This window comes from Rhea americana, unplaced genomic scaffold (assembly GCF_003343005.1).
Source record: "Rhea americana isolate MKP2758 unplaced genomic scaffold, rheAme1 scaffold_245, whole genome shotgun sequence".
Lineage (NCBI taxonomy): Eukaryota > Metazoa > Chordata > Aves > Rheiformes > Rheidae > Rhea > Rhea americana.
Window position 1 is genome coordinate 1,110,691 of NW_028186363.1, and position 26,677 is coordinate 1,137,367.

Sequence of the window (26,677 nt, forward strand, 5' to 3'; positions counted from 1 at the left end):
CTTTGAAACTACCCTAAAGACGGCACTGACCCAATTCAGCCATTTCGAACTAGAAGGATAAATGTTTCTTTAACGCTTTTCATTGTCTTACACTGAAAAATTAGAAACAACGATCTCGTTCGACTCCGATTCTAAAAATACTCTTCCACGTTGATGCAGAGCTGTAGTATCCAAATGCAAACGGAGAAGATTTTAACAGGCTTTTATGCGGAYTCTCTGCCTGAACTCCGTTTTCTACATAACGCCGCTTCAGCGTTACTCTTCCTTAACAAAAGTGACAAGCTTAAAATACTCAGTCATCGTTTGCTGAGTTTATTTTAAAAAGTCACATGAAGCACAAAATAAAAACGAAACTGGCTGGAACACTTAGACAGCCACCCTTCCTACTTTATTTCCACTCAGTACCTTGACTGATAGATGACTTGGGTTTCTGAGCCCCTCTTTATAATAAACATTTTAAAATGTTTATTTTATGTCTCAGGGTGAAAATATTTTGAACTGGAGCTTTCCATTTCCCTTTGCTGTGCCTTGGCAAGCTGTGTTTTATTTCTACATTAATAATATTCAAGCTCTCTCTTGTAAATGTTAAATTGTTGTTATACAAGTATGAAAAAAGTATTTATGTTATGGACCTAACAGATAACCACAGTTAAATGCAGTGTTCTGGAAAAGCCAAAGCAAAATTCACACATAACTGAAGAAAATTTCWGAGCAATTTATTTAGGGGCCGTTTGATCTTTAAAAGGGAATTAGAGAAAATTACTTTTCAGTATCTTTACTTTCATTTTGTAAGTCCTGAGTTTAAAATCATTTCTTCTATTTTATGTGGGTAATTTGTGCCACAGTGTAAAACCTCTAAATGAATCAGCACTATAAACCTAATTAGCAATAAGCAAACCTCATAAAGGTCACGTTTGAAACGGCACTTAGTTGTTAGCAGAACAAACGTGAAAATTTCCAGTTACCTTCTAGATCTCTCTTCAGTTTCCTTAAGTCTTTTATTAGGTCTTCAAACTTAACTTGGGAGGCCTGGAAAAAATCCTGTGGTTCTGGTAAAGGAAAAATACTCTTGTCTGTTCCTGCTTCCTAAACAAACAAACAAACAAACGGACCACTATGAAAATTAAATACATTTCCAGTGAAATAAATTGCTGTTTCTGAAACTTAACTATAAAATAGCATTATAAAACTGCAAAAATAATACATTTAAAACATTTCATACTAAGACAGCATTATGTGTTGTTTCAGATGCATCCTGACCCTACTGAGTCAATGAGACTATTACCACTGAATGGAAAAGGACCAGCATTTCAACCTTCATTTTCAGCCCTCCCATATCTGCAGGGCAAAGATTATATAGTCACATTGTAATTTTCTACAGAAAAATACAAATTGCTTAACTCACAGATTTTAATGTCAGATGGGTTACGCGACCTCAATTTCCTTGGGTTCTATGCCTCAACTGCTTTGCAACTCACAACTTGTGGTTGAAACAGAACATGTCTTCGGGAAAAATATCTATTCTTAACGTTGAAACTTCTTTTTAGAGATTGTAATGCAAACTGTGCTTAATTTAAACTATGAAACAATACTGAGCACATCAAATTTCAGTTCTTTTTATAYAAATCTAGGTTTAGATAAGGGATTAAAAGTTTCTTAAAACCAGAAAACATAAATGACTATTTTAACRGAACAAGTGACTTGATGCCAAGTTTGTGGTTTCCGTCTTTCACAATTCATTAAATATACACACACTTTATAAGCCTAAATTGAAAACAATATTTATATATTGCCTARAGTGTATTATACAGATAAAAATATACAGTTGAGGGTTTATGAAGCTAAACAAATCATATGGTTTAACGTCTATGTCTATAGGGAACTCCTAAGCATATACCTTATATTTAGAACAATAATAAGAAAATTCAGAATTTTTTTAAAAAAGAAAGCTTTATCTCAATAGAAATTTTAACAATTCTAGTGTATAAAYGGTTTTAAAATGACATTACATTTCACAAGTATATACTTGTTTAAATACTATCTGTTCTTAGCTTTCAGTCTTAAAAAAAGGACAATTCATAGTTTGGAGGACTAATTGTTTTTTGAACAGTGAAACAAAAGATTACACTGTTATAAAGACATGAACATTCAGGAAAAAAGTTAGTTAAGTGGATGAAATTGCCTCCACTTCCTTACAACAGAAGATAAACTGCTTTGTCCTACAAAATTCCCATAGTAAAATTACAGTCTAGCAAAAACTTGACAAAATTTTAGATAATTAAATTGTTAGCTTCAACATTATGCAAAAAGAGATAATTACACATATGAATACCCTGACAACTGAGAAACACACAGGGCTATCAAAATTGCTCTTGCGAGCATCTTTTTACAAGAAAGCTATTTATGGTAAAGTAACGACACCTTGTTTTCTAAAAAAAAAAGTACAGCTCTACATAACTGCTAGTTTTCAATCTCTACAGCTCAGCCTGAAGAGCTGTATACAGACCCTCCAATGTTGGAGATGCTTGCAGTTACTTCAGTCTTACTCCTGCAAAATATTTACGACTACTAACCTTTCATTTCACCACCCATAGATAAGAAGGAACAAAATTAACAAATGAAAATAAATGAAAAAGATGTTTATATTCAACTAGAGACAGGACTATGAAAAATAATTCTGATCTGAGAATTCAGAAGTTAAGTACTGGCATATTTTTAATTTCTCCCCCCTAAAAAAACACTCCATACTTAAAATCAATCAATGATGACATTTTAATTTAAAAGAAAACAGTACAAATATTGTACTTCAAAACTCCGGGTACTACTCCATAAATGTAAATAATTCAAAGCAGCAGAACCTATTCCTGCATTTCCAATCTCTAACTTCATCACCATCAATTGACTCATCTATCTTAAAATACTAACCTGTCTCTGTCATTAGAGAGAAATCATGCTTCTGACTTTCATTATTGTCCCATGGAAGTCAGAATTACAAGTAACCTGAGTGTAAGGGGACAGGACTGGAATGACCCCTCTCCAGCCCACAGCAGTCACAGGCAATCACCTGCAATGTTTAGTTCAAAAGAATCCCAGAAGTTCCACAGTTAATGTTAGATTTTCCAGAATTGTACAGAACCTGTAGCAAATTTCATACCTACRAAGGCCTGCAACTATTAAAAGCAGAAGAGATGGATACTGTTTTCCTCTTTCAGCTACTATACTCAGATAAAAAAAAAGTAAATACAAACCCTTTTACAATCTGTTAAAGAAATATACTTTCAAAGAGACTGATACAGCAAATGGATCTTTTACCTTATCACAGTGGCGTAGGTAATATATGACGACATAATCCACAAGATTGATACCATTATCCTAGRAAAAAAAATAGATACATTACTAAAAAGTTAAACTGGATATATAAAACTGTTAAAGGTACATGGAGAATATTATTTCAAGTGAAAATTTACTACATTAAAAGAAATATACTCTTAATTTATTTWGTTTAGAGAAATAGGACTCAATATCTTTAGCCCTAATATTATTTACCAAAAAATTCATCCTTTATAACAATCACAGGCTTGACTGCATCACTGCAGACTAGAGCTTCTGGTACAGAAAACATGCAGTGGGAGAAGCTGCTATTCTTGCTTTTCTTTTTTAATGATACAAGGCATTTTTAAGAGATATTAATATTAGAGTGAATTCAGAACTATTCAAGYGAACAGAACTTCTTGATTCCTCTACTCTCAATTCATCTGTAATGCAAATCTGAAAGGGGCGTAGGAATTTCTCATATATTACCCCAAATACAAAACTAGACAGCATATAGCTAACAAGTGCATTTCCTGCACTGTTGCCTTATGAATACAAATTTTAATGTTCACTCTGTGGAATCACCATTTCCTTGATCCTGCTTCCCCTACTATTACTGTATATAACAACATTTTATTTTCTTATATGTCATTGGGTCATCATAGGTCAGATGAACTAAAAGAAAAGGTAGAACTGTGACTTATACATTACAGGATATTATTCAACAGCATAAAAGAAACATAATATAGGGACTTATATCTGGAATGTCTTTGATGTTTTTTGTATGTGTTTTTATATTGTATATTGACAGKTATCAGGATAAAAGTTTGTGTGTGTACAGTGTCTGATTTCCTGTACAGAGCTGCCTCGCTTATATTTCAGCCTGCAGCATATTACATTTTATTAATATCATACAGCAGCAAAATTCTTAACTAAGCAAGTCATTGCTGTTATGCAGACAAAGACATTCTGCTTTTATAACAGTTTTCTTCAGAATACATTGTTGGCAGGTTGCGTGACAGACAACGAACTGAGGTCACCTGAAAATACTTGATTGCCCTTGTAAAGTAAAATATGCCTATTATTCTATTTTTTGCAAGTCAGAGTATCAAACCTATCACTTTATTTTAAACAGTATTTGCAGAAGACAAAATACAGAGATTCTGCAGTGAGCTACAACTTTTTTTAAAGTCTATACCAAGTAATTTTCTGGGCCTCATGTGACAACAAATGGCTTTTATGTGAAATAAAAGATATTCAGCACTGACTTTACTTTCACCCTTTACCTGGAAATCATATTGCTTGCTGGCAATTCCCTGAAAGGGAATAACAGCAYACAGGAAAGATACCTTAGTTTTCAAAGATACGAGACCTTCTGTTCTTCTTGGCCAATATGGTCTAACGCTTATCTCTGAGGTTTCCTGCCTGCCTATAGTACCTGGCCCCTTCGAGCTTTTTATGCACGTTGTAGACTGGCGACAGGCTACTGTATTTAAAGGGAAACTAAATACTGTAAATTTTTAGCTTGTTTAGCTTGAACAAATCTTATGCAATTATACTGTGTCTTTGTCAGCCCTTTCCTTAATTCATAACTTTGGAACCTGCYAGCTCAATTCAGCCAAATTGGAAAGTCTCATAGATAATTAAATTCTTACAAGTTTATGTTGGAGAGAAGAGGGAGACTAAAATTAGTACTTCTACTGAGAAAAGTCAGGCGAAGCTCAGCTGTTTTACATTTTTCTTCACAGCAGTCAGCACTGGCTGACCAATGAGCACCTCAGTACTGGGAAACTCTGCCTGGGGTTCTAGGTTAGCTGCAGCATGCGCTGTGTCTTGTCCAAAGAGTAGGGATGGAAGACAGCAGTCAAGGGGACATCTGAATTATTGCAGTGGAGAGGACAGGAGATAGGAGAGGAAGGACACAAATCCAGTGGAAAAGTTTTCACACATTCATTTGCTCATGCACAATTTATTTTATCTTCTTTTTACTCTGTGCCAACCTACATGAAGGTATTCACAAGAAAGGCAAAAACATCCTACATATACTGTTTATCTCACATTGCCTGCCTCCCAGATGGAGAGCATCCCCGCATATAGAACTGGCAACAAAAGCTTACACTCTATTATATACAGCATTTCATACAGGAAAAGAGGAAGGGCAGGAGAAAATAATTTTTCTTCTCTCCCTTCAAATCTGTACCAGCATTAGCAGAAGATACCTCCTGCTATTTGCTACTTCCCATATCCATGTGGTGTCCTAGGTATGCTTCGGCAGAGAGRGGCATAGAGCAGTGTTTGAACTGCCTGTATTCATGCTCTATACCTACCTATCTGCCAAYTGAAAAAAAAAAGACTAGCAATACTTTGTTGAGTTTGACACATCTTTCTGAAGAGAATTCTTTATATTATGTATTTTTATCCTTTATATAATACTTTATATATATTCTGTATATAATACTTTACTGTATAACCTACATTGAAGCTTTCCTCTTTCAATATTTTGTTTTTTCTAAAACTTGACGTTTATAGCATTTTCCCTTCCAACTACCTTAAGAGCAATAAAAAAGAATGAGGACAACTGGAGAARTCTTCAGCTGTGTATGCTCTCTCACTTCTATCTATTGTAATTAAGTCCCCACTAGTAAAAGAAACACAGAAGTTTTCACAAAAAATAATCATCTAAGTGGCATCAGGCAGGAGATACAGGAGATTTACAGAGAGCAGGGGATATTTAGAAGGAAGAGGTGAAAAGTGGGGAGAAAAAAAAGCAACAAAATAGTATAAAGTGCCTTACTGTTTGAAGCAAAGAACAGTAAGAAATGAGAAAAGATTTTACTTTTTTCAGATGATAGAACAAAAAGATCTCTGGAGAAAAGTGATCTGTAAATAAAAATGAGTACTTACTCTGCTTTTGACATCCTTTAGTTTGGGGAGTATTTCCAAACCAAATCCATCAGCTTGACCTCGGGTCCTGTTTCCACCATTCATATAATTTCCAAAAGCCAGAATCAAACCTAAAATTTCCTTTACACTTGTCATGTTCAGCAAAGCCTGGAAAATGGATATGAGCTTGTAATTTCAGACRGTACAAAAATATTCCTATTTTTCTTCACTACAATGAGAATGATAAAACCAGATTTCCCTAGTTTCCCTAAAGCTTTCTCTAATTTCTATTGTCCTTCCTACCCTTTCCATTTAGACCTGAAGCCTAGAGGCTGTGAAAATGGCAGGGTGCAGTTTCCCATTTATCTCTTACTACTTCTATACCTTCTGTTCTGGGCTTAAAAGTGACAGATATATTTTGACTATTGCCTAGGGAAACTAATATTGGACTATGAGACTAAGCCTCAGTCCTTCTTTCACCCATAAACGCTCTATAGTCATAAGGTTTCATCTATGGTGCATGTAACCTATTCATTTCTCAATGCATACTGGAGAAGGGGTTTGATCAAATATTATCCCACGCAATTAACTGCTTTTCAACTTGTCTCTCGTTGTCTCACAAATCCATCCATCATAAATAAACTTTACTCACAGAGCTTACAGTGGGCAATCACAAAAAAATCAATTCAACTGTGAAAATCTGATATGGAATCAGTAGTTTGTAAAATCAGATTATCAAAATACCAGTTTTAGAGTCACATTTTTAATAATAATCAAGCTTACACCAGGGAAGCAGTTGTGTTAGCTCTCATAGTTTAAAACCTTGTTTTCAAACTATCTAATGTTTCTCTTTATGTTCCACGTGTCACATCTATCCTTTAATGACTTTCTTAAGCAACCTTTGAAAAGCCCATCACGACAGTGCAATAGGTGTGTGCATCAATTTGAAAGAGAGGTGGGAAATCAAATTTGGTGATTCTTACTATTTTAATTTTAGAGAAATTAAGAAACACTTAAATAAAGTGTTTCATGCTTTAACTAGTGCAGGACTGGTACAGGATCAGATGTTTATGAGAAAAACAAAATTTATTATTCTATCTTTTATTCAATCTATACAARGCAAATTGTATAGCATCATGTACTATGCAGATGACAGCAAGATTAATGCAGGAAGTTTTACTGAAAGAGATTACTTAACATTCATAGTAACTTAAAAATCCTAACGAAGAGGTGGTTTATCATGACTTTGTGTAATGCACAGTCAAAGGGAAGATGAGCTATTTTTGCTGCCCCTGGGCCGGATTCAGAGAGTCATATTCAGTCTACTTCTCATTGTTCCTGGTGCTCTGGAAATTAACATTTCTCAGTCCATACTTAGAGTAGATATAGCAGGGTTAAGAACTAAATCACTGTGCATCAAAAGGCAAAAGAAGAAATCTAGAAACTCAGTGGAAAATTAATGAATTATTTAAATTCCATATGAAGGCATCTATCTTGTCAGTCCCGGACTCTGAGACTTAGACCTAATTCTCAATTACAGTTAAAGCAATTTTATATTACACTGAAAATGAAGATGAATTTTGAAGTTAATATCAAGTGATTTTAGGAATGCTTATCATTTTCACAATACTAGCTTTTATTTATTGAAAGAATCAATCATGATGTGAGCTCCTCATAAATAAACTGAAAGTAATACCTCTCTCCTTCTCTCATAGAAACTGATTCATTACTAACGTCTCCTTTGCAAAGTAAGAGCTAAGTAATTATTCTTCCTGTAAGAATATGGAAAGAAAATCACAAGGGTAGAACGTGGGCAGTACATGAGAGCAAAGCAGTTCAAACTAGATTTTTCACATGGCAAAGCAAACACTTTAAAAACGCTGTCCTGTCCAGGATCTCGTAACTTCAAGGGACTATTTAGTTTTTCTTTCAATTCTAATCTCATTTTACTTTTCTTATTTTATTTTTTATAATTTCAAAATCTTGTCTTCAGTTATTTACAGTACAGAAATCTTAGATAAATCTTTGTAAGGTAGTATATAATCTGCTATATTGGGGTCATAGAAATGTATACAKACCAAAGTAGTAAGGTAATGCGTGTGATAAGCAGCTATTGCTGATGGCACCAATAGTGATATGCAAATAAAATAAGTTTGGAAGGCCTCATACTAAACTAGTTCAATATTTAAGTCTATTTTATGGAGAATAACTATTACTGCACTTAATTGATTACTGCATTTAATACTGCAATTAATTAAAGAAATTTAATCTATTTTTAGCCAACAACTAGGCTTAATGTTCCTCACTTACAGTAAAAAAAAAAAAAAAAGAGGAAGCATAAAGAATCTAAAATACCTTGAATTTGTTATCATAGCTTTCATTAGGACTTACCTTGGACACTCGAGTTATGATATCAACCTTCCGGTGCACTGATGTTATCCCTTCAGAGAAAACTGACTGGAAGATGATGCACTGGGCTCGTTCTGTGAAGTTGGGGATCTGAGATAAYTCATATAAAAATCTGTGAAAAAAATAGAGTATGAAGAAGTCCTTACATTTCATATCTGTTGGATCTATAATGAATCAGAGCAGTRGTAGTAAAACTACACATAAGGAAATCTTTCTTGTTTTGAACCAAAAKTTAAATCTGAGAGAATTCATAACAGGATCTCCTAAAACACCAAACATAAAGAACATAGCCACCAATATCAAGAAATCAGCAAGCAGTTAATCCTATTAGTATCAGAGCTGCCCAGTAATAGAAAGAGGAATCATAAACCTAGATTACAGCCCGTTGCACAAGTAAGCTGGCTTGTGTGAGAGAGTCTGGATGAATACGATCTGTATATCGAGTAGGTTAACTGGCCTATTAAGGGATAAGCAGTGTCAAAAGATAATATTGTAAATACCTTTTAGCCTAATGTTTCTCCAAATACTGGACAAGTTTTATCTAGGCCAGTTACAGGCTAGCCTCAACGGTAGCAGCAAGGACAGGAGACTACTCAACAACACAGGAAATAATAGTTATCAATAGGTCAAAAAATGAYCGATCTGTTAGATGTGTTTATTTTCCTGATTCATAATTTTGAAAGTCTGTGAAAAGATTTTTGCTGTATCTACTTGGTACTGCAATCATAAATTTATAAGAATATTTCTGAAACTCTAGCTTAAAGAATCTTCGCTGGAAATCACAAAAATTGGAAAAAGAATCTGTCTGRAAATTCAGGCTCAGAAGTGATCCTAGAAAGGGCCTTTCCCTTTATAGGAAAGAGCTAGAGAAACAGTATCTATTTGCTGTTTTCGTTAATGCATTTTTGCTTCATTTTAAAATGTGCCCAGTAATGTGTCACTCATTTCTGCAAAGTTATTTTATAACATAAAAAGTCTGCCAAAAAATTCTTCTTATGTTCAGCCTCAATTTTCTTTTCCTAATTTGCACCGTACTTTCAATTACGTAACAGCCTGTTTTTATAGTAATGTACCTATCTACCTATTCAGCTTTACAATATTTGCAGATTCAGTCACTGGTCAGCAAAGTTACTAGCTCATTTTCTTAATTTGTCCTCATGTGTCCATGTTTCTCATAAGTCCATTTCAGCTTTCTTCCTTGCACTGTTTGGTAGGAAAAAAAAATACAAGTATATTCCACATCTCCTATTTGAGTACTGCAAAATGAAAGCACCCAAAGGAATGAATGATTCCTCCCTTTTCTCCTCTTTCTCAGTCTAAAACAGAAAAGTTTCACTTAAAAATACAAGAAACTTTAAAATGTCTTATAATAGCAGGATCTACCTAATTTGCTTTCTGGGTTTTGAGTCTAAGATTTCAGTGTTACATATTTCATGACATTCAAAAACAGTCTTTTGCTTCAATATCACTTTAGAAAAACTATCTGAATTTGCTGCTTACAGGTATCCTTAGATCCCATTAATGTGATGGCTTAAAGATCCTTCTGTCTMCCTGAACCCTGGGAAATTTTCTAAACCACTTATTCTACTGGCTTGAATTTTTACTATTTTAAAAAATTATTTCAGCCAATAATTCTGATTTCTCTGAATTGTTTCTTCTTCATAGTAAATAACATCAGTACCTTTCAAACTCCTTTATAAGTCTCTCATGCTTGCAATGCTTTGCTGTCTGCACAGTTAGTCTCTAAAAAACTCGGCAAAATCCACCTGTGGCTGGTGTCAATACTACATTCTAATTGAACTCTCATTTTATCGTTCTTTTTCCGCCTTGCCTTTTGAGAAAATCTATTGTGAGAGAAGGACTGAGGAAGCTAGGCTTGGCTCTTGTGCTTAAATTGTGGGAAAAAGAGAAATGCCAAGCTGGTATTAATAAAAATGCTTCCTATTGGGAATGAATGGTATTGCCAGGAAACAAGAGGATACTTTGCACTTTGTGTGAGTGAAACAAAAGAAAGAAAAAAAMCAAACTGCCTCACAATAGCTCTAATGTACATACATCTTAAAAGTTTAATTTTAAAAATTCAAATGGCACATTTTCTTGCCTTYCCTTGAAAAGGGAACTATCATGTACACACATCAGAATACACAGTGTCACAGAATACAACACATACACAATGTCCTCGTTTGTGCTGAGAGTCAGTAATTCAGCAAAAAAGGAAAATATCTCCAGATTTCAAAGTTCAAAGTATCCAATGTAAATATTCAGACAGAACATTATAACTGAAACCTGTCACAAAAAGGAATCTTAGTGACTACAAATGCAGTTATTAAGCAGAAAGTTATTGCATCAATCTGTGGTTACCAAAGACAGACATATTCCAGTAAGAGGGCCCTAGAAAAAATTTTTGAAGCAAAAAGAATATTCTGAGTTCAGTTATTTTTGTAGTCATACACTGAGAAAAGTACGATTTGACATAAAGCAATAATGAAAAGAATCTGACATAACATAATTTTTGATGGGTTTCTCATTGCTTCACTTTTCATGGCCTAAAGTAAACAGAGAATTTGCTGTTCATCTGTGTGAGGTCCATTTTATTCTTCTCCTGCAGAAACTGTAAATAAAAAGTACATTTACTTGAGAAGTCTTTTATCCTAACAGAATCTTGTAATAAAGGATTTCAGAGTATTTTCAATTCAGACATATGTCCATGATGTTTGTATAACAGTGAGAACATATTCAGAAGACAGACAAAGAAGGCTGATTCTATGAAGGTAAACAATTTACCAGTTCACATTCATCCACAACATTCCAAGAATATCACGTTTAGAAAGAAAATGACATTACTCAGAAAAAAAARTCATATTTTGTTTGCAAATATCAGTAGCTCTCTGCTTCCTGAATTCCAGTTACATACAGAACAGAAAAGTTCAGTACCATATTGTGCCACCATTTCCTTCATTAATATTTCTTTCATAGTAGGAAGAACTTCACAGAGATTGTATTAAGCTAAAAGACACTTCTTGGAAACTAGCTTAAACATCTGCATTCTACTAGCAAAGCCCCAAGTTGTGGCCAATTTTGCATATAAAAAGCTTTATCGTGTTAATGAATATTAGCATTTTAACAACTGTTATCACAAAGCATAATCAAAGGGGATATTGTCATGTTGCTGAGATATATTTTCATTTTATGCTAACAACAGCAAATATGACATGGCAGCCAAACAAATCAAAATCACTTGTGCAGAAGAGCCTTAATAATACCAGCAAAGCTTTCTTTTTGTTTGGAAATCCCAAACATAAAAACTGGCAAAAGTTTCCTTTAGACTTCAGTGAATTCAAGCTAATGGTTTTGGTATACGAACATCTATCATCAGTATTTGCAATCACTTTTTACAAATGGTTTTGTTTGTGTAGGCTTATGCCCTGTAGCAATTAACTTTAATCACATGTACAAATTTAGCACTTTTCTGTTTTTAATCTTTTCTGAGTTAACAGGAATATTAGACTTTCAACAGATCTCCAGTACTGCATTTATTGAAGCTGACCTAGACAACAATACCAGCAGCACCTGACCTACTGGATTTTCAGAAAGGACATGACTTTGAAGGACCAATAAAAATTATACAAGTGCATCATCAGTATATTGTCTCACTTTGAAGCAACATTTTACAAAGCYAGTTTTCTTAATTAATGTATTTTAATATAATAATATTTTTATATATATATAATATTATATATATATATATATAATTATAATATAATATAATAAGATAATTAAGACTTACCCAGAGAACATCTGATAAAGAGTATTTTTCTTTGATACTGCTATTTCACTCTGAATGACTAGGCATAGTTACTATATTTACAGTTCTTCAATTTTAATTGCCGAACAATGGTAGGATAAGTCTGACCTTGTGTTTAATGAAGATCAGCCTCACTCCACTGTAACTTACAGAACTGGAACAACCTTTTATAACTCTACACAAGCTCTATACAATTCGTATTTTCCTGAATATAAAATATATTTACATTTATTTCACTCAGTTATACAGCAAAACAAAACTTCAACTCTGGAAAACATGAACTAGCCACTCAGTGTATTCTTGTGCTCCAAGCGAAGGCAGTGAAAACATGGACATGGGAGGCATGAACAAGCCAATACGTCCACTTTAGGGATATTCACGTTCTTAAGTCTTGCTCCTGGGATGACAGTCTCATCTCCCAGCATTAACCTATTCCCCAGTGAACCACATTCAGCTGTCAGCAACAAGTATTTGGCTGCCTTATGGAAAGAGAAAAAAAAAATTCTGTTCTTCATCACCATCAGCCTCCAAATGGGGGAAAAAAGGTAGAAACACATACTRCTTCTGACATCAGGCAATTAGATTCTACCTCTGTCGCTTCGTTGCCTCCTCTTCCTACRCTTTCTTATGCTGATGATAGCAGAAATGACAAAAACAGACAACAGAGAAAAGAAAGCGAGGTGGCAGAGGGGCTTCAGGGCAGGAAAAGGAGGAGAGGATGGAAGTACAAAGSGAGAAGTGTAGCAAAGCAGAAGATAGATGCCACAGGCAGGTGTAAATAAAGAATTAAACATATACATTATAATAAAATACAGGTTATCACTCTTTTCAGGGATTCCTATGACCTTCATGTTGGTCTACGGCTTATTGCAACAGCAGGAGCAATACCTAAAAACATTTTTACATTTTTATCTTAACATGTGTCACTGCCTACAAGAGTCAAGGGAGAGGAAATCTGGAACGAGCCTGTAGGTCTGCAGGCAGCACTGCTAGAGCACATCGTGTCTTGGTTACAGGCTCACCAAAACCTTCTGTTTGTGTAGTTCTTCCATGTAACCAAAATCAGTCTGGCCCTGGTTTATGACACCCTMGTTTAGCCTTAAGGCTCCAACAGAAGAATAAGGAAATGGGAACAGAATGTTTTTTTTTTTTTTTACTGATTCAAGGCTATATATTTAACCAGTTCTGGTGGTCCAAGCTGATCTAGTATTATCTACAATATATCAAAAATGTTATGTGATAAAGGCAAGCTTTATATTACGCCTTGAAATACAGAAAAGAAGTTAAAAGTTAGCTAGCAAAAATTATGTATCCTGAGCCTCTCTAACCTATCAGCAAAGTGATAGACTACATAATGATAAAACATTACCAAAAATATATAATAATAGAATAACACAAAAGCTTACTGTTCTGGTTTATCCAGGAACTTCAGTTCCTCCTCTTTTGAAGTCTGGTAATGTTGCTTGATTTTTTCCAGTTCATCCTTTTGTGCTCTCTGAGTGAATTAATATAAATTAATAAATGACTAATTTATAACAAATTAATAAATCACTAATTTACTTGTCTGTCAGCAGATCACAGTTATATTTTTATTTGGGGCACATTTAGACCATGCAAAGAAGTGAGGCATAAAGATCCATGAGCTAGCATTCACCTAAGCTGGTAAATTCTTACAGTGCACTGCGGTATCATTCAGATTCACCAGCCCTGGCCTCAAAATGAACCATCCTTGGAGAGCACAGCACCAAAGAAATATAGCTACAAGGTGCTTCAGGACTCAGCTTAGGTCAGAGAGGCAGCTGAGAGGTTTCTACAGCTAAGTGTAAATGTGCTTTGCATGCAACCAGATTCACACGGACTCACTCCAYGAATTCTATCTACAGGTGTACAACTGAAACGTTCTCACTCTACACAGCAACTCGGGTAGGGACCGCAATGCACAGCGCCTGAAGTAATTGCTTTAGCCACTTATATATCTGAAGGAGAAAAACTTATCTTAGTCCACAAGAGGCCTTAGAAAATTAGAAATAATGAATATCTGAAAAGAACCCATGTTCAAGACACAAATTAAGCAAAAATGAGTTCTGCCTAAGCATTATGGGATATTGATAAAAGAATAAAAACCTCAGTAAGGTCAGTATTYTTCAGGCAGTTCAGGAGAGAACACTACTGTATGTTGCCTCTTTTCCTACATTTTAACCTGATTCCAAATGCACTCTACTAGTTTAAATTTGATTTTAAGAACTGAGATATAAGAGAAATATGCATCTCAATAGGTATCTTTGGATGATAGCCATTTTATTATTGTTACGTTCCTTAAATATTTTTTTATATAAAATATCTCCAGTCTAAAATAAAAACATAAAGCAAAMTTTTATTAATTGCTTATCTGTCATTCTGAACGCAGTGCTGACTAACCACAGCTTTATCTCAACATACTTACATTTTCATACAGTGCTTCCAGCGTTTCCAGATCTACCACYGAGTCATCAACACACAATATAGCTGTATAGGATACAACCATAAATTAGATGCTAGAAAACACACTTTGAGTTCAACTGTTTTCTGTGAAACATATCAAAGAGATCTGAGATAGCTGAAAGAAATATTTATATCCAATTAATACTTTTAACATTTTCAACATTTTATTTTTGTCCTGACTTGAAATTACAGCATTCACTTACTATACTTACTACATGGCAGGGGAATGGAGTTCTTTTATTCTCCAGTGTATTGGGCAGTCAAGGATATGACCTGCCAGGTGCTCAGCAGCCTGTGTTGTAGGCCAGCCAGAAGAACGTGACAGCACCACATACCAGAGAGTGAATAGTCCAGACTTTAAGGTAGCTTGGAAGACTAGATAGCAAGGAATTGAGAGTTAGGCCATTTAGATTAGCCTGTGTGCACGGGAGATCAGGCAGATACAAATACCGGAACACCAGGTCATCTTGGGGCTGGCAATCTTGGGAAGCAGACAGGGAGACAAACTTGCAAGGAAAGTCAGATTACGTCACAGATTTTTAAAGGTATCTTCACAAACTAGTTTTATCCACTAGAAAACTACCACCTCAAGATTTCCAAACAAAAACCTTTAAATCTCATATAGAGATACCTAAACTGTACTATCCAACGATTATTGATGCTTCTTTACCACAGATGAAAAGTCTCAGAATGTTTCCTTCCTTATTTCCAAACTATATGGCACTGTGGATTATGGCACCATGTGTTTCCAACATTTGCAAGTCCCACTACAATTTAGGAAATGTATTGGGACTGCTTTTGAAAACTAAATAGAGTTGGTTCCTGGTGCTCTCTAATGCTCTCTCACAGTTCTCTTAATGCTCTGAAATGTTAAATTCCAGTAAGCTAAGCAGTGCACAATGGCATAGGATAAAGAACTTAGGATCTTTAATTTTTCTGAAACCTACATTTCATCATGATTCTTAACACTACTGGGCAGAATTTCCAACCCACCCACTTACATTAAAATGTTACTGGGAACATTAATGCCAGAAGGATCAAGATTAAAGCCCTTAGCAACTTTCTACATAACCACTAAACCATCGTTAGCTGGTACKTGATAACTTTTAATTTCAGCTGTATTAGATTTCTTCACCTTTATGCACGGAGGCTTAACTACATGTGAATTTAGAAGACTTTAAAAGCTCTTGCTGTATTTGTAATCCATGTTTGAAAGGGGTAAGGCGCACACATCTTTAAATAATTATTTAAAAGTAATAAGCTTTCGCCCACTCTCCCACCTACCCATGATTTTACATTGTGAAATTAACCAGCAGGCTAGTAAATTTTCCCTGTGGCAGGCTAATTAATTTTATTAAAAGGACCAGTGACATTTAGAATGCTTTAAAATTTTGCCTGTCAATTATGATTCCATCTGTTGACATTACACCTTGGTGAGAAGAAAAGGATTATACAGAGAGAGGCTGTATCAGTGGGGAAAAAAGCAATATCTGCATCTATTTTTATCCCTTTTGAAGATTTAAAAAACCCAAATCCTTAATCGAATATGAAAACTGAACAACTGAACTAGTCACAAGTCTCTGCTTAAAGAAAAATCATCAGGGACTGCATCTATTAGATCACGTGTTTGCCCTTGCGAGGCTGCTGCCTGAATTCCATTATCTGCTGTACTATCCAATCAAATTTTAAAAGAACCTGAGGGACTGGAAAATCTGTTGGAAAAAATGTTTTCACAGCCTAATAAATTTAATTATTATGACTTTAAAATACATATATTTAGGTCAGTTTCACTTCCATTCTATTTTGGGATACTGTGAAATCTATTTGCGAAGAGAACTATCTGTCATTTTATTCCTGTCATTTCATATTTCACAGCTGGGCCTTTCCATTTACTTCTACAACATGCCCCTTTTTCAGTACAGCTTGGTAGACTGACTTGCGAGGAAGCAAAGCAGAGTTACTACAAAGGCAACGTACACAAGATAACTTTAACTCATAATAGAAATGCAAAAACACGTAAYGTAACAGTAGATCTTTTAAGTACAGAACTGTTTTAAYGATAGCTAATAGTTTAAAAAAGAGAACATACTAATATGCAAACCAATATCTGTATGTCTGATATTTTCAGCCAGACAAAAGAAAGCCCCTAAAATCACAAAATGTTTCCTTTATGCTGAACTCTCTGATCTACTTTTCTGTACTTAACAACAGTTATAACAAGTTAACACTGAAGTGACATGTTAAACTATTCACTAAAGCCTGAACATTTCAGATTGAAATAATAAAATACAATTTGATGTGTTAACACGTTTTTAACAGATTTAATGATAATCAGTGTTAAGAGACACTAATATGACTTATTTTATCTTTTGGGACAACTAAATATTTTTAGAAAACTACCAAGGAAATATTTTCTGACCCATCTGCTATAGGACCAGTCCAGCTATTATTGGCAATGCCCATGCGGACCAGCTGCCAGCTAAAGATCTACTCATATGACTCAACTCAATGACAGTTTGACATATTAAAATGTTAATACAGAAAGAAACAGACTTCCAAAAAGTCTGAGTACTGCCAAAATCCACAGCCGACTCCTGTGTTCCATTTCCATGTATTTTATTATCTTTATCTTTGTCCTTACATATTTTTTCATTCAAAGTGATCAAATTTAGCATCGTAAATATTGCAGCATGAGACAAAAATGAAAAAGTGTAAAACTATGGAAAAAAAMCAAGCTTTAATTTTGGAAAGTTGGAAGCTATCCCTAGACTCAGAGATGTCTTAGTATTATTCTTCATATTCTTCTTAAAATACAGCACGCACAATACTTGCACAGAATGTTGTATATATTAACTTGAGTTTGGGCAGCTGAAAAAGAATCCATTACACTAGATGAAAGAAACTTCAGTTACTTTACTTTTTCCTTAGAACTACAAGGAATAAAGCCTTAATTTTTCTGTGAAAAGCAAAACCAATTTTCAAACAGGTATTTTTAACATTATTAAAAATAACAACAAAAAACTTGATACAGTTTTCAAAATGCTCTTCTTAATACAGAGAATATAACTATGTCACTTTACTGCATTAAATCCCATTATACCAAGACTCACATAAGTGTTAGTAATATAGGTGAAGTATCATAAATCTACAAAAGAGGCTCCAAAACAATTAATAGCTATTACAATATCAATCATCATTGGTGGTTTTTACTTTTATCTTGCTTTCTAGTTAGCTGTCTTCCCTACACTGTCAGTTCAGTTAGAATATTTCACCTACACCTCACAATATGCCGAAAGGAAGTAGACTCATGCTGTGAAAAGCTGGTAATTTTATTGGGTTCCTCTACCTTTAAAAAATCTGTTACTTGGCCAAGTCTGGTTTCTGAGATCCTTTTTTGCAGGGAAATTGAGGCAAACATTTTTATGTGGTCTATGGTGTCTGCTCACAACAAGAAGAATTTATATACACAAGGATCATTAGTGCAGGGTTGCACCCATTAGGATATAATAACCGTCAGYGAGGACAAAAAACAGATCAGCATCATGCGTTCAAACTAGCAGGCACACATAAAAATACTTGCCAACTGCATTTCACATACTAAAGGTATTGCCTCAAATATAAACTTTTACCAAAGGCTTTTAACACAGTTACTTTTTAAAAATGGATTTAACTGTAAAAGCCAGATTCTTATTGAACCAACGTTTTCACACGCTCATCACTTYATCATTTTGGAAACATAAACCAAAGAAAAGCTAAGCATTTAAAGCATACTGTGTGCACTCTACATACAACTGTAGATCTTAAAGATTTAATAGGAAAAAAATACTTCTTTCCTCCTAACTACCTTAAATACCAACACTCTTAAGGCTGACTCTGATATACAGCCTCGTTCACACTAAGCACATTTTAGTTAAATCAGGATTTAAGTCCTGCTGACAGAACCTACCTATACTCAGCAGTTTTGGAACAGTTAATGTGACAATTAAACTGTGTAATGTGAAGAAATTATTTTAACTGCTCCCTTATRATAAAACAGAAATACATTATTTAAATGAAAAAGAGCTTTCCAAAGTTACATTTATTTGGCTTGGAAGTACTTGATGGTTTTACCTAGTACATTCTGCTGGGTAAGGTTTGATTTCATGGAGAAATGAAGCCTCTCTTCGGGAAATTTAGATGAAATTGTGACTGATCTAGTCAACCAGAAAGTTACTATGATTGTTAAAGACAAATCTATGTTTGGCAAAACTACCTAAAGTATCAAATCTGCTTTAGTTTGCTTCAGACAAATTKATCTGAAGATCTAAATTCACCTAAAGTTCCCCCCCCCCCCCCAGCATTTAACTACCATGCAATTCAAAAACATTCAAATGTACAATGCAAAGAAGCACCATGGGCACAATGTGGGTTTAGAAGACTAGGAAAGCTCAACTGCTGCATGAAGTCATGAGCAAAAGACTCTGGCACTAATGCTAACCTACCCACATCAGACTAGATGCCCTAGGCAGATTCACAAAAACATATGTTGTAAATTATCCAGAACAAAGAAAATAACTTTTAACGGAAATTGTTTCCCAATTTCTGAGATGAGTATGTAGCTATCTCTGTATTTCATGCATAGGAATATGCATGCATATATGTAATATTCTGTGTAGACAGAAAAGTCACACAATTTCAGAAAAGAGKTTTTTTTAATTTTTTTTATAATCTATACTGTCCTCCTGGTAATATTTTGGTTGAAATCCCATAAAACTCATTTTATATAGTGAAAGCAAGAAACATTACAAAGCATTTTTCTTAATTTTGAAGCATTTCCAAAGTACAATAGAGAAAAGAACCATGAAATTATTTGTGCTGCATAGTCTAGTTAAAACACAGGTTGTGATTCAAACATTTTGGGCATGGCTACAATCTGCAGAGTGCTTTGGAATAGTTTGAATTATTCATATAAAACACAGTTTTTCAGATCCTAAGAAATGTGTTGCGTTAACAATGATATCGTTCACTAAGGTTTAGATGTGATTTCAGGCATTTTGTGCGATTTCACAAGGGATGCAGTTAGCCTCCAAAATTTAAGGGAGTAGGGAACATATTCTGTATTATTTACCTTTGTCAGTGTCTTGATTGCCTTTTTTTCTACCAATTGTAATATGAGAAAATGTAGAGAACACTAAAACATAAATAGCTAACAGGACTAACTATCACCATCAGACTCTACCTTTCAAAATATCTAGTTATATCTACCTTAATCTGAGTATTTTATTTTCCAATATACTTCAAAATATGCAAAAATCAAAGTGAATGAGCAGAAACATAATGCATAATCAGAATGCTTATCGGACTGATCATCAGTCTGGGTGATTATATTATCAGTGAGTTAATTTTAAAAGATGTTAATCTGCTGTCTGCATTCTTCCAATTATTTACTCGTGTATGTTAATAATTGAAGGTGAATCACAAATAAAGCAATCTGTCACTGCTGAACTGGTTGGCTGACATGTAAAAATATTATAATTGTGTCGTTTCTACTTGGTCTCCTCCTACAATACAATACCATGAAAAAGATTTGATGCAGAGTAGCATGATAGGTATTTACACTGCCCATCATAAGAATATCCTTATTGTGATACTAAAAATAAGTTCCATATTTGAGGAGTGAGAAGAAAAAAACAATAATGAAGGCAAATTTGCAAAAATAGTAGGTTTTGTAGCAAAATCCACTCTAATCCATCCCACCTAGATGTGATCAAATACATTTCTCTAGTATTTTTCAAGCTCTGATAGTTTTGAACATTTTGAAGCCACATAGTTCACATCATTCATGAACACAACAGTACTTGAAATGCACAATAAATACACCTTACATGGTATTACAGGCTAGTCACTGCTATTTGGATTTAGCAAACGAGGTTTCAGACATTATATTTAATTGCTTAAATCCAGAAAAGAAAGAATTATTTTAACACTACATCAGCATTAGAAATAKTCTTAAGGCCAAGTGTCAGTGATCACTTTGCCATATAGGATAAGATCTGTTAGCTTTACAAGTGCCAGAGTATTAAACATTTGCCTTAGTAAATGTTCTAGCAAAGTCTGCAGCTGTTTTGCAAGGAGTAATATGCCATAAAGTGCGCAATATGCTATAAAGAATGGATGTGGTACTACCACGTCTCCTATATTTGGTCACAAAGAACATATGCAAATATGTGAGAACATCTAGTTAATGTATCCTGATGAAAATCAGGGGCATTAGTGAGCTATTTCCACAACTGTAAAGAAGCAGAACTTCTGCTGCCCCTCGATTTTAGTTGCAAAATCAAGGCACCAGAGAGGTAGGTAGACATTTGGGATAGATGCTCTTTTGGAGCATCTATGTTATATCTACATTCCAGTAGATGAAACTAAAACTTTTGATCTATGCTAGTCCCTGTTTTTGCCAATTTTCTCTTGAACAGAGAACTCAGTAGCTCATGGCAAGCTAGCAGAGATGACCTAAGCTGCAGAAAAAAGCACTATTATTTGCTTTATCGTATACTTCTACTACTAGCCACTTATGCCGGGAACRGCTTCAGTGACTGGAATGTGGGCCTATAATAAGTTGAGACCAGTGCCCACAGAGGGTCTTTACATACATTTATAACCAACATACCCAATTAGCAACAAAACTGAACCTCCCCACCACGGAGTAAGCTGTAATATTTTAACAGCAAAGCCACACAAGTAGTCTTGAGTCACAAGTTTGCTTCTCAAGCTGTTACACTTCAGCTGAACTACCACAGGAAAAGTAATACAGAAGTGTGCTGATATGAAAAAGCAGTCACCTCTGTAACTGAGCAGAGCTAAAAGTATATTCCTTAGCTAAAAGTATATTCCTTACCTAAATGCTGATTTATTCCATTTTTCGTCTCTTTTGTACAAAGAGATTTTTTAAAAACCATAGGAAAGAAGCCTTGAAAATACTCTCAAACTTGTGCACAATTTGATTAGCACTGTTTGATTTTTAAATATAAATACAGATTCTGTGAAACCCAGATAGACAGTTTCCCATCTGCTTCTTCTGCTTAGGAAATTATTACTATTATTAGTGGTCTAAGTAGAAACTATATCGCCCTCTTCAGTAGCAGATTCACCAGTAAAATCTGTTAGTGTTCTAAGAACATTGCAGCACCTAGTTCTGCTATTCCCCTTCCACCTCCCAACTAACAGGGCATTAGGACAGGTGCAGCATGACAATTTTAATGTCTGTCTGCATCACACAGGCCTCAATGCTTGACAAAATAATTATTCTGGTTTAGGCTGTTTTCTCCCTATGTTGTAGTCAGATATAGCAAGAATGGAAATTTATCTGCAAAGGGTGTCCCTCCTTCTCTCGAAGAAACATCTGTGGGAGATTCTCTTCTCCAAGTGTGGCAGCTGGCTCATTATCAAATGCAAACCGAAACATCTGGGTGCCAGATATGGTCCCTTACATGTGTTGCCACTGCTGAGCTATCTGAAAGAATATGCTGTTAAGCCAGTTACTTAAAACAATTTGAGAGGGCAATCCTAAAGATGCAGAATTTCACAGTATTTAAAGAAGTATGTAAGTGTTCGTGTAATTTCTCTTCTTTTATCTTCTCTGCAACTTTGCATGCATTTATATCCATAAAGCAGTTCTTCATAAAAGTAATTTGAGGATATTTTTTTCTGTTTTTTTATAACTACCACTTAAGATAGAACAACCAACACATCATAAATAGATAGTAAATTCATTTGGATGTGTCTTTTCAACAAATATGGTCAGAACAACTTGAAATGAAGTTAGATTTCTTATTTTTCCATTTAGAAATCAAACAATTAAATAAAAAACAAAGTGATAAATAGTAACAACGTAAACTAGAAGAGAGACAAGCATAAGTATAGCGTTATATTCATTACAGCACACATTTCTAGAGGCCATCTTTACAGACTAGTCATTTTCCCTGTGTCTGGTGAATTGTGGCATTTTTTTCCCCCAGAGAGACTCTACCCATAGATCTTGATTAGAATCACTCCCTGCTGAGCAGAGAGCTTGCACTAGATGATCTCCAGAGGTCCCTTCCAACCTTACTGATTCTATGATTCTGTGATTGCTTGCAAAAAAAAAAAAAAAAAAAAAAATATCCTTTTGTATCTCCTAGCTGTTTCCATAAGCAAGTGGCAGCATAACTGGTGACAGGCCAGTTATTTGCTACCTCTCACAATAGAAAAAGCAATGAATTATAAACTTTTCTTCAGCGATGGCACTTATTTTGGTGTGTCTTTTCAACTAGCCTTTTATTTATTCTTAAACTTGTAGGACCAAATTARTTATGTCTACAATTACAAGTAGTCAAGTCCAGTAGAAATGGATTTGTAGAGAGAAATAGCTGGTGCTGAGGATCCATGTCCATGCTCTACACATTACTGGGGGGTATTACACTTAACTAGATCTAGTCTGATCCTGTGGACTTTAAAGCCTGGGATAGGCTGGAGACTGCTGGTATGCCCCTAGAGCACATCTGATTTAGTTTCATCCTGAAGGATGTTTGTGCACTCTGAGACTGCTATGCAATGCAAACTAAAATATAGTAGAGGGACAACTGGCAGATTTGCTTCAGAAATGCACATCCAAGCTAAAATGTTATTGTAGACACACCCAAACATTTTTGAGACTTCTTTTCTCTTAAATTTAGTGCTAACTGGCCAGGGAGTTTCAAAAGTCATCGAAGTACAGCAAACTGACAGATGTAGAGATATGGTACAGTCACACATATTTTATTTTACTAGGAACAAGGCTGTAAAGCCACAATAGTACTTTGCACCATGAATGACCTATCTATAGGACATCATTGCATGAAAGTAAGAAGTTACGAAAATGTCTTCAAAGGTATTTAAGAATATTACCCCCTTTTTTACACATATAATTTAACTGCTCTCCCTTTCCTGCCAGCAAATTATTCAAATATTTAATAATGGCAGGTTTTTTCCTTCTCATGCTGATACCTTTTACACAATACTGGCAGGCACAAAGTTATTCCTTCTTGTTGTTTCCCTGCACCCCAAGAGCCATCTGTAAGTCCTTGTGCTTTTACAGTCCTAGATGCTCAAAGGCTCTTCTAAAATTAATAATCAATGCCAGCAGCATCTCAGCACCCTACCCAGTATTTGCATGTGATGGAAGGAAAACAATAGGAAAAAGCAGACATTAACTTGAATTCTTCCAGCAGTTGTTTTAAATGTTGAATATTTTTCTTTTTAAATGTGAAAAAAAAATAAACAATATCCCTAAACAATATCTTTTTAAATGCAGAACATAAGCAGAATCTGAATTACCCAAGTGTTCTGAAAAGTCTGTATTTCTCTACTGTCATATTGGCAAACTCAGATAATTTCTACCAGTAATGGAATTTATACACTGAGTAGCACGATGCTTTGAAAAATGCCATCATCTTTCTGACTGCCACATGGTAGCTGCATTCTCAGTTTTGGATGTGCTTTTTATACTGCTAATGAAGCAAAATTTAAACATTCAACAAATACAGACTGCATATTCAAAACCCAACAGATTTATATATAAAACCTCTATTGAATTTTTTCAGTGGGGGACTTGCTTAAGAAGAAGGAGGGAATCATAGGGGAGAAATATGAAACTGCTTTGGGAAAAATCTAGATTACAAGTGACATGTGAAATAAAAGATACACAAAGACGTGGACCTAAATTCACTTTAGCTTATTTAACTGGAACTTCTATACTTACTTTACTGGAAGAGTAATTCTTCTGGTCCTAAAGAGGACCACATACAAAAGCCTATACTGTAGTTTCAGAAATTCTCTGATGGGTGCTTTGAAAAATTATCGATGTAAATATGATACATTAAGAGTTCGGAAAGACTTACCTTGCTGAATATCCTTCATTTCCAGGTGCAAACTTGATATTAAAATTCCTACAGTTTGAGATCGTTTTCCATCCAACAGTTTGATAATCTAGAAAGGTAACACAAAATGATCTGAAATGAAATAACCACTCCACAGAGATTTCATTTGCTCAAAAGAAAAAAGCTAACTTGTGAGTTGATTTCAATGTCCCTCCAACCCTCAAATCTTGTTATTAACTAAATGTGACAGTAGGGTCTTCATCTTCTCTTCATCTTCTGCACCTTAACAAATGGATGACAAATATAAGCTTGAATTCTCTTTAGGTCTAGTAAAGAAGATCATCCCTTAATTGTAGAATGTTATTGACAAGTAAAAAAAAAACACATCAAATCTTTATCTGCAATGTATTTCTCCCCCTCTCCCTAAGGAGATCAGGGTAAAACTATTTTAAGCATTCTGAGTATGTCACAAGTTTCTCAGTCTAACTGATAATTTATTTTTCAGTGTGAAAATATTTAAGTCTATCTTTTTGACAAAGGATCACTTCTTGAAGAAATGTCTTTTTATGCACTGTCAACACTACTGGCACACTAGGGGCTACTGAAAGGATTCCTTTCACTYGTGTCTAAATGTGCTCCCTCCACACCCCCGGTATTTTACATGGATTTGAGGATGTTGCTTATACTTCGGGTAGCAAACGCTTGTTAGTGTATTATCCTGATGCTTAGATTGTGATTTTTTTTCAGGTGGAGGAAGGGGAGGAAGGGAAGGGGAGAAAGGGAAAAGAGAGAGAGGACAAGATTGAGCACGTAATTTTGGGGAAGTTATAAAAAAAAGTTACATATGAAAAGAAGTCATACAAAAAAAAATTCTTATTGCCTATGTGGATCAGGCCATAAATAAAGTAATGAAAGGTAAATCTTCAAGGTTTTGAAAATGTAAGTCAGATGTTAGAAGAGACAATCTGATATGTGAAGTTTGGATTCAAAATCAAACTTCCCACAACACTTGGATTGTTTWTATTTGTGATTTTGATTTGTATCATAAGGAAGATATGACAGCAACAAGTCACAAAATTCAACACAGATGTGAAGTTCTTCAAAATAAAAATGTTCAGATCCAAGCAGCTGGCCTGCTAGTGTTGATGAACAAAAACTATTGATAGTACTAACTCAAATACAAAATTAAAACTAACATCTAAGTTTTTATTGAATGTATATTCCCTAGTATCTGCATACTGTATATATAATACATATATACACACACATATATACAAGTATACATTTTTTGTGTGTGTATACACACACACACAAACGCCTACACAAATTTAACACTTGGGTAATATGAATATTTGGATATTTAATCATGTCCAAAACTATAAACAGTTGTTATCCCTGTAATATTCTTATAGATGCTTATATTAGAGACAGCTAACTGATAAAACTTATACTAATTCACACAAACATTTCTTATTGTACTCCTATGTTTTACGGGGTTTAGGAACATCTAACAGTGCAACTAATTAGTCGTTCACCTAGTGTATGTAAAAGTGGAGTTGCAGTTGAAAAACACAGGGAAAAGAGAAATGATAGTGACACTTTAACATGAAAAATGCAAAGTTAATTACTGTTTATAATGTGCTGAAATTGTACTGGAGAATACCYGAACAAATAAGAATGTATGCTGCCTTCAACAAAAATCTTATAGATTCTTTATGATCTTGCTCTAGAGATTCAAAACGTCATGAACTTGTATTTTGCGTATTTCTTGCCAATATTGCAAATAAAATATATCATGAAAGTTTTTCCAGCCTGTATCTATGGTATTTATATTAGATATTAGAAAATTTATTTAAGACATATTCTTTAGATGAGAAAGGATTCAGGTTCTTAATTTCCTGAGTATACAAAC

General features: G+C 34.6%; 1 protein-coding gene across 1 annotated transcript in view; it reads right to left on the reverse strand.

Moving 5' to 3' along the window:
• FMN1 (formin 1) overlaps window positions 1–26,677 on the reverse strand; it is a 142,976-nt gene that overhangs the window by 55,910 nt on the left and 60,389 nt on the right. Inside the window, exons 6-12 of the mRNA XM_085306681.1 lie at window positions 24,787–24,874; window positions 14,853–14,914; window positions 13,816–13,904; window positions 8,587–8,716; window positions 6,217–6,363; window positions 3,313–3,372; window positions 966–1,086 (exon numbers count right to left, since the gene is read on the reverse strand). Of these exons, the coding sequence (XP_085162807.1) occupies window positions 966–1,086; window positions 3,313–3,372; window positions 6,217–6,363; window positions 8,587–8,716; window positions 13,816–13,904; window positions 14,853–14,914; window positions 24,787–24,874 (697 nt within the window). The remainder of the gene's footprint in view (window positions 1–965; window positions 1,087–3,312; window positions 3,373–6,216; window positions 6,364–8,586; window positions 8,717–13,815; window positions 13,905–14,852; window positions 14,915–24,786; window positions 24,875–26,677) is intronic.